Consider the following 10233-nt stretch of genomic DNA (forward strand, 5'->3'; position numbering starts at 1 on the left):
CTGTAAGAGAGAGGTAAAAGAAGGTAACAAGAGAGGCTACATTCAGAGGGGGAAAAAGTGGTGTTTTGTGTGGTAATTAGTACTTTAATTGCACCCTATAGTTATTGAGTGCTGATTGATACAAGCATTTTGCTTCACACCACACACACACACCTGAGCAACAAGGTGTGAAATAGCCTCAAGGCCATGCAGTGTTTTACATGCATGTCCCTTCCAGATTTTTTCACCCATATTGAGATGTCACCAGCTGTAGGTGAAGTGCCGATCGACCCACTAAAATCAGTGCAGTTCAAGGAAGTTATATTGATCTTTTATTCCAATAATTTTTTTCTTCATCGTAACAATTTAGAATTCTTGAACGTTCGCATTTAAATACATACAGTATCTATATATATAAGCAACATTAATTCAAATCAGCATTTCATCAAATGATAGCAGTCTTCACGAAAACTCAGTGGTCCGAAGACCGAGGCCAGTGAATTTTACGGTCGGGTCAGTGAAAATTAACAATCAGAAAGTCCGATGGGCTTGTAGACTTTTTGTAAACTTGTCACATTAAACATAATGTTGGATTTAGATATTCTAAATGTCGTATTTGCTTAAATTTACCATCAAAATAAAAAAATAATTAAAAAATAGCACATAAAGTAAGTGTTTGGACATTGTGGTCTGTTTATTTCGTAAAGAACGATAACTATACTTGTAATTGTCTAGATAACTTGTACGTTGATCATGTGAATATTAAACGAACAACTTGTAGAAACAACAAATTAAAATGGTCGCGTTATGTATCGCACCGCACACCTGTAATTGCTGCTTTATTGCATTGTCCAATTAAAATGAACTTCAACAATTGCAGTTATCTCTGATTTTATGTAATTTCTATAGTTTATATAAATAATCATTTACATTTGATGTTAGTAGAGAAAGCTACTTCCTAAGGTGCACTCAGGCTGTTTTCATGTTTGTGAAAAATACATGAATTTGTAGTCTTGTTGTTTGTGGGCGAAGAGAGAGAAAATACCGTGTACAGTGTTGTTTTTCTGGTATCGACAGAAAGGATGTCTTAGGGTGGATATGGATACGAGTAATAACCATAGTTTCAGTAAATTAATTATACAATTTTACAATGCATTCCATAATGCATGTGATAAACATATGAAAATTTAAAGGGCCAGTAAATTTCACTGTGGGCCAGTAAATTCAGGCAGTTCACTGGTCCGACTGGCCAGCAAGTTTTAAATGTTTTCGTGAAGACTGTGATAGGTTGTATAAAAAATTGGCAATCTAGATCCTCATAACGACCATAGTATTTGTGAAATGCTGACTTTAAATGAGACTGTTGAAACCCCTGTAACATCAACTTGTTTGTCAGTATAGCCTGCCTCAATAGTCTAGATCATCATAACGACCATATAGTATTGTGAAATCCTGACTTTAAATGACACTGTTGAAACTCCTGTAACATCAACTTGTTTGTCAGTTGCCTGCCTTGATTTAGAAACTTATCATATGCAGAACAAGCTTTTGAGTATCGAATCAGTTGAGAGATATAAACACCACATGCTGGTGATAATGGAATATTGCTTCATAAATATGGAAGGCTGATCATGAAGAAGCTGAAATCATCCCTTGTCATAAAGTTAAAATGAGTTGTTACTTAAATTTGTTGTTAATATTTATTTTCAAAAAATATAAATATTGTGTCAAACAAAATATACCAGTTTGATATCAGTGGCAGATCCAGGAATTTTTTTAAGGAGGTGGGGGGGGGGGGGGGTTCTACCATATATTTGGTTTTCAAAGGGGGGGGGGGGGCACCGAAAAGTGCATACTTTTACCTTTTTAGCAAACTTCTCTGATGAGGGGGGGGGGGGGGGGGGGGGGGCGTCCTGACACACACCCTGCACCCAGTTCCCGCCCTCTGCTGGATCTGCCACTGGAAATACCTAGCCCTTACTTAGTATGGTTGTCTCGCACACTGATTAGACAAAACAGGTCACAAATGTAATAAATTAGGGTGCTAAAAATTAAATCAACACATTCCATACAGATCCAGTCTAAAGTATCAAATCTGCCATACAATTTTGATAATTCATTCAAGGTATCGGTATGCAGTTTTAAAACATGTAAAAGTTACGTCCTTTAAGTCCAAGGTACTATGCAGATCAAATATATATGCCATAGAAGTGAAACAATTCACCAGTATCGATTCACTACGGTATATTTATAGTCGGATCAATACACGGTATGAAACTTTATTTATAGTCGGATCAATACACGGTATGAAACTTTATTTATAGTCGGATCAATACACGCGGTATGAAACTTTATTTTCAGTTCGGTATAATTTTTAATCGGGATTGGTAATGACTTTGACAAGTGTTATGTTAGGGAAAACATAATTATATAACTTTACAATCTTCTTTTTTTTTTTAATTCAAGAATGAATGTTTTGAGCAATACTATATCACTGTCTGCATGAAGACTATTGTACAGATCAATATGATACACACAAAAAACTAATATGCTGATATTTTTCTTTTATAAATGGTTTAAATTAGTTTGTAAATTTATATCTATATCAATTTAAATACTTCATATAAAAATAAATCTGAGATCTGTGTGTTCAGTCACATGTAAGGAAGAATATGACCTGTTACATCAGAGAAATCTGATAAGCATGGAAAGTGGAGGATTATACACAATAACACATATATATATTTTGAAACTGAGAATTTTTCAACTTTACCTTTTTCTAGCATGTCTAGTTAAAAAAAAAGAGCAGTTTTAGTGGAAAGTAACCTAAAAAAAAAATTAAAACCCTGTTAAGACTTGAATGCACAGCAGTCGGATGTGAGGTTGGGGATTTTTTTTAATCTTTCATTTCCAGGGTCATGCATTTACATTGGGAAAACTGAGATATTTGGTAAAAATTGGGACAATTACCAGTAAAAAAAAAAACCCATTTATTTACCGACTTAAGCATACATAAATTTCCTGTTTTTGGTGGTAAAGAAAAATTGAAAATGTCAACAAATAAAGCCAGATATGACCCAGGCATTGAACGAGTCAGATTTAACCAAAGGAAATTAGGCCTTTTATCAGTCTCCTGTGTAAGTGGTGGCTGAAAATGACAATATTTTCCTCATCTGAATCATATCAGATAGGACTTAAATCATCTACATTTTGAATACTTTCGGGGTATTTTTTTCTCTCTATCATTTTCAGAAATTTAAGCAAAATTCTTGAAATCTGCTTCCATTGAAAGTTAAAGATAACAAACATTGATCAATCTCATAATTCCTAAAAACAATACAACATAGAAAGTTGGGCAAACACGGAGCCCTGGAATATACCAGAGGTGGGATCAGGTGCCTAGGAGTCCTGAGTTAACATCCCCTATCAACCAGTCACACCCGCCATGAGCTTTATATCTTGATCAGTTAAACGAAGTTATCCGTAGTCAAAATCAGTGTGCCAAGAACAGCCTAACAATCAGTATGAAACAGGCCAGACAGCATTTTACCCATGCAATAATAGATTGTATTGGCAAACTAGATCATTATAACGACCAATCATAGAATTTGCGAAATGCTGACTTTAAACGAAACTGTTGATACTCCTGCAACATATTTAATTTGTTTGTCAGTAGCCTGTCTCGATTTAAAAACTGACTTTCTTACTATCATGATTGCTTTCAATAGTGGACCAAGTCGTGGATTTTCCACCTGGTCACTTAAATTCTCAGGTTGGTCAGCGGATATTGATTCTTCACTTGGAAATTAATCTTCAGTTTTGAAATTTAAAAAATATCGGCTTCTTGGTTTCACTATCCTATGATCTAACTTTACGACTATTGAGTGACATTTTTTTCACACTGAAAGATTCATAAAATACCTATATATTTTGAGCTTAATTGCAATAAAGCTACGAACATATTGTATAAACCCGAATAATCCCAACAACGAATTCTTCACAAAAAACAACTTAGAAGCTGTCATAGACAGTAATACCTGCTAGCAAATGTTTGCCATTATGCTCTCTGTTGTACTTGTTTAACTAGCAAAGAAGCCACAATCGTTATTATACCTCGAGAATGTTTTTGCTATATATAAATGTTAGGTGAATAAATTTGCTATTTAATTCTTCTGGAAAACGCTATATAGCCGTGAAATAGTTTCTGAACTATCTGCCCTAGGGAAATAGTCTCGAAACTATTTACCGGATGCAATATTTTCCCGCATTTTCTTTTCTGTGACGTCAAACTCTATAATTAGTTTACCATTCGGATCACCTCAGTCGATTCCATCTAATATGCCGAATGTTAGTTTACGTCACTTTGGTATGTCTGCCACAAGTAAAGTCTACTTTGGTATATAATAAAACACCTGTTTACTGACTATTCAGACAATAGTAAGTTTATTGTCCCCCTCGACAGCAACTATTTCCCGAAGCTGCACCTCGGGAAATAGTTGCTGTCGAGGGGGACAATAAACTTACTATTGTCTGAATAAATAGGTGTATACTATGTCATTTACCTTGCTGCATATGAAGATGCATTGAGTATTTTGTTTGGCAAGCACTCTGGGGTCATCCAAAACCCTATTTTATATTATATAAACAATTATTTAAATCTAAAACAATTGAGGACCCCTAAACCATATATATTCCTGCTGCATACACAGCATCATTTTCCTTAAATAAGTGGTACCGATAAACGGTACCATTCCCAATGCCAAAAAATGTCGATTTTTCCCAATTTTGAGACTAAAAATTCCCAAATTCACTTCCCAAAAAATAGACCATTGACATCTTAATTTACTGAAGTCTGAAATATTGTATGAGTTAAAATGTTCACTTCCAGTATTAAATGAAAGTACAGATCATATGGCAGTGTGGGTGTTGTAGAGCTACGACGATTTTACAACAAGCCTATGATGTTTCCTGATGTCTCTTGTTCTTTTTATTTTCTTTTCGTTGAAATCATTTGCTGCTACATTGGTAGAAAATTTCCGTTTGTAGTTATTTGAATGCATGCCTTTAATATTGATTGGGTACAGAATACAACTTTTCTTTTTAAAAATTAAATGTACAATTCTCTATAGACATAAAAGCAGGTAGACTTAATAATGTCTAAAACATGTACTAAATAAAACGATTGAACGAAATATTAGTTATTTTGTTTCTCTATTTATAAAGGTGCACTTCAAATTGTTAATTTTCATCTTTTTAATATCTAAACAGACCGACCCATTTTTATTTCAAAATTCCGTAATCCAATTATTAAAAAAAGGTTTCAACTTACATTCTATATACTTTCATTTCTGTTAGAATTCCCAGCTGTTAAAATAGATGTACTATATTTATCAAGATTCATACATGCATTGTTCACCACTGCAGTGCGTTCATGACGAAATGGCTATCTGCAGGGCTGTCACTGTCCTTTTTGGTACAGGGTCTGGGTCCCATTAGATTGGGAAATTAAATTATCGATGTTTTGGGTTAAATTCGGAAGTTTTACTTTTCGGGCCTTGTCGAAAATGCGTGAGAAGTTATAAGTAAATACGAAACTAACATGTTTTAATATTTTTATAGTTTGCAATATTTGGAATTTCTAGATAAAGTGGGGAATTTAGGGGAGGGGGGCAATTGGGAAGGGTCCGTTTATCGGACCCAATTCAAAGAGATTGACGGCCCTGCATGGCTATCAATACAATTTGTAAAGATACGTCATGTACATTGGAAATGTAAATATTGCAAAATGTTTACCCCCAATCTAACAGTGCACTGTTGTGCAATTTTCTCTTTTTTTCTTGTATTTAAATTTGTTTTTACTCCATCTACATGATCTAATCTTTATTTTCTGCATCATTTCAAATGTGGGGCATGCAGGTATGTGAATTAGCTGTAAAAATGGCATGTGTACCAGCCTTACACTTGTACATAGGGTCTCAACCACAGACTCTGTGGCTATAAGTCCCACTCCATCAAACTTATCTTTGACAAATGAGCCTATAAACTCATTATCTGCTAAATAACATTTCTACACTATAGGTATTGATTCTAACCAACACCCCCAAACTGTCCCGTGATTTACAGTCATTGATGTGATATTTATTATTAATCTTCACTGTTGATACTTCCACAATTCAAAGAGAGAAATAGAGATCTACCATTACTTTAAATGTTCTTTCTCCTTCTACTAAAAAAATATTATGCATGCAATTTTATTCTGCATATATATATACTTTGAAGGTAAGGATATCATAGAATATAAACATTGACCAATACAAAGGACTTATATAGCAGCTTTTCTGGGGGGTTTTCTTCCAATTTTTAAATTAGTAGCCTTAGCTTTCATCAGAGTTTAATTGGGGCATATCTGAATGATGTAATTTCATCAAAAATTCCTTCAATATGAGAATAGGAAATACATGAAAAGTCAGGACTGAAACATAGATAAACACATTCAGCTGCATACATTACAGGAACTTCAAAAGGATACACACAGCATTATATATACACTTCAATACACCTACACCCAGCTGACTTTCAGAGAAGGCTCAAGCTCAGATGTATCACAAACAACAGCCTGGAGAGATTTTAATTTTACCCTAGGATGTAAATCAATGAGATCACCCTTGGGACTTAATTCTACAGCTCCAGTTAAAGACAGGATTGTTCACAACACCCACTGACTTTTGTAATAGACGCGACAGGTAGAGGTCCTCGCTGCATACATCTCATGTTTACTTTTCACCAATAGATCAATACCCCAAGACCTAACCCTAATAATTTCTGATTTGTGGCATAATAAATTTTGAAAGATGTTCTTGCTCTTTAAAGGTTTTGGAATATCTTATCTCTTTTGATGTACATGCTGGTACATTTATGGGTCATTCCCGGTTATTACCTAGGACATTTACTGTACCCAATAAACATGATACACAAAAGAATTTAAATAAACAATTCATGATAAAAATGATTGCACCTGTAAACTTCTAACAAAACACAATAGATTTTTCAAATACATCCAACATATTTTTAAAAGAAGTTTAAATCTTAATAATCAAAATGTGTTGCAATGATCTAATGTAAACAAAGACAATAGAGAAATTATGCATCTCACACCATTTCAGTTTATGAAATCACTAAATATTAGTAAATAAAATGCATTAATTAATGCAGAATGTATATATATAAGAACCACTTTAACAATTACTGCACATTCTTTGTAATACAGTCGTCCCTGTGACAATTTGATCTTCTTTAGAGGTGTTTCACTGTATAATGCTTTACGGCTTTATCAAATTTCTCGATGAACAGAAACAAGTCACAAATCAATACCAGACAATCATATATTTTGGTATATTAGTAAGACCTGTAAAACTGAATGGCTTTACGATAATTGCTGAATGCTGAGAGCTAATGGTTCCTACTGACCCACACCTGGGAAATGTTACAATGATTGTCAATGACCACAAAGACCAGGTTTAATCATTCCAAGCATGAATTCATCACTCAACTAGTCTACTTGTAACAACAAAATGCACCAATGTTTATATATCTATACAAATTCTATTGCAGGATTGCTTGAATCAGATTTGAACTGAATACATATAAAACTCATTTGTGATATATGGGTGATTTGATTTTAATATCAAAAATAATTTATCTGTCAGAGTGTCCTCAATTACTACTTGTAGATATATTAGATAATACATTACATCATGTACAATGCGCATTGTACATGAGAATATGTGCACAAAGTTCGCATGGTGCTGTATTATATAATATACATATTACATAACATCAGCTACCGTTAACTGCTCTCTTGAGATACAAAAAGAGGAAATTCGAACTCAACAATGCTTACTTTTTGATAAGGACCAGACTTCCCCGCTTTGTCAGTTAGTATGTGCATCATTTTGATAGACTTACCCTAAAGTCGATATAAACCCGCTGACACCACCCTCTGCATACAGAGAAACGATGTCCCCAAAGTGGAGGACTGTCGCCGACATCACTTTACTGATGGCTGTCACAAATGCCTAAAACGTCTGCTTCGCGCGATCTGACATTTTTACACACGAACAGATCGCTGCATTGGGAATTGCTACACTTGACACGACGTTCACTGTATAATTCAACAATTCTCAAAGACTTGACAGCTGCGATATTCCTGTTTTATCTGTAAAGAATTCCAAAGCGCTTTATTTTCAAAACATCACTAAAAACACGTTCGCCAAAATCTCTTCCGCAAAACCAACAGCGCCTCCTTGTGTTAATAAAACTGCTATTTACGCGGGAAATTCGAATTTTCACACGAGCAGTAAACGGGAGACTACTCTGTAATACTTTGTTTCCGATACATACAGCTGCATTGTAATAATGTAACCCTCTCCGAGTTTTTTGGAGAGAGAGAGAGATGAAATACATGTACATGTTTATCAAAACAGCCATCTCAAAGCTCTTTGAAAGAGCCATCCATATACAGCTTTCTGAATATTTTGAATCTATATTTCATCCTTTCCTTGCTGCTTTTAGAACTGGGTATGGATGTCAGTCCACCTTACTTAGGATCATGGAAGACTGGAAGAGAGCCTTGGATGAGAATAAGTATGTAGCCGCAATTCTTATGGATCTCTCTAAGGCTTTCGACTGTCTCCCCCATGATTTGCTTCTCTTAAAACTTAAACACTACGGTCTTGGAAATGAAGCCTTAAGTCTTATGGAAAGTTATCTCAGTGAAAGATATCAATATGTTCATTTCAACCAGTTTTCAAGGGCGTTCCTCAGGGCTCGATATTTGGACTGATACTGTTTAATGTCTTTATATAAATGATATTTTCGGCTTTGTCTCCGACTCTTCCATTTATAATTATGCTGATGACAACACTGTTTCTTACTCTCATGAAAAAGCAGATATATTAAAGACCACATTGGAAAATGATAGCGTATCCCTTTTAAGCTGGTTCAATTGCAACAAAATGAAGGCAAACCCTGACAAATTTCAGGCAATTTCAGTAGGAAAGAAGAGCAAAGATTTAGAATTAACTTTTGATTTAGGAGAAGCTACTCTATGCAGTGAATCGGAGGTTAAACTATTAGGGGTGACCATAGATTATCAATTAAATTTCAACTCCCATATTACTGACATCTGTAGGAAGGCAGCTAGGCAATTAAATGTGTTAAAAAGAATAGGACACAATCTTAATCGTCTAAGTAAACTTACAATTTACCATTCCTTTATTTTATCAAATTTTAGCTACTGCCCCCTTACCTGGCACTTCTGCTCGGAGAAGAATACCACAAAAATGGAAAACCTACAGAAAAGGGCCCTTCGTTTCATATATAATGATTATGTTTCTACATATGATGAATTGCTTCATAAATCTCTTCTTCCAACCTTAAAAGTAAGGCGTATGCGCACACTGGCTATAGAAACTTATAAAATTATAAACAAATCCAGCCCTCTGTTTCTTCATGACATCATTGCATTTAAAGATCACTCTTACAGTTTTAGATACACAAACACTGCCATTGTGCCCAGTGTCAGGACAACCAGGTATGGGTTGCAATCCTTTAGGTACAGTGCTCCTAAGATCTGGAACTCTTTGCCAAATGAAGCTAGGCATCTTACCACCTTAAATCAATTTAAAAGTTTTATTTCCACTTGGTCTGGCCCCACATGTAAGTGTAAATCATGCAGAGCTTAGGTCCAGTGTATATGGCTTTATATGTTGCTTCTGCTCTTTTTATCTATGCAGCGTTTATGTGTGTGTCTGCATGGCTCAATAGACCTTTCTTTTCTATTTTTACTTTTATTATTTTTTTTTTTTTTAGTAAATTCCATCAGCAATGTAATTTTAAATATTTACATGATTAATTTACTACCATCATTTATTTTAATTATATTTAAATTATTTTCAAAAACTCTTATACTATACAGCTTTTATTTGAAACAGCAAACATAGCTAATTGGTTTGAAATTTAATGATGCTTTTTATACATATACTCTTGCTTGTAGTATTTTATTTCTTCCTCGTAGTTTTATGCTTTCGTATCTGTATATTCTTGTATATTCTTGCATGAAAGTTTTCTTTTATTTTGTATTCTTTTGTTAATCTGTGATATGTCTGTGTATATGTGTACATGCATGCTATGTGTCTTTGTCCTTGATATACTTGAATGTGATAGTCGGTTAAAAAGCTCTACAGAGCTTGTGTT

At 34.4% G+C, this 10233-nt stretch overlaps 1 protein-coding gene across 9 annotated transcripts in view; it reads right to left on the reverse strand.

Moving 5' to 3' along the window:
- The window catches only part of LOC125655497 (inositol 1,4,5-trisphosphate receptor type 1-like), a 118679-nt gene extending 110381 nt beyond the window's left edge, over positions 1-8298 (reverse strand). For 6 of the 9 annotated variants that reach the window (XM_056143597.1, XM_056143593.1, XM_056143595.1 and 3 more), the window contains exon 1: positions 7945-8274. In XM_056143597.1, coding sequence (XP_055999572.1) covers positions 7945-8027 — 83 coding nt within the window. In that variant the 5' untranslated portion in view covers positions 8028-8274. Of the gene's footprint in view, positions 1-7944 lie in introns of all 9 variants that reach the window. The other 3 variants (XM_056143599.1, XM_056143592.1, XM_056143601.1) reach the window with 2 other exon arrangements.
- Positions 8299-10233: the final 1935 nt, after the last annotated feature.

Source organism: Ostrea edulis, chromosome 7 (assembly GCF_947568905.1).
Source record: "Ostrea edulis chromosome 7, xbOstEdul1.1, whole genome shotgun sequence".
Classification (NCBI taxonomy): Eukaryota; Metazoa; Mollusca; class Bivalvia; order Ostreida; family Ostreidae; genus Ostrea; species Ostrea edulis.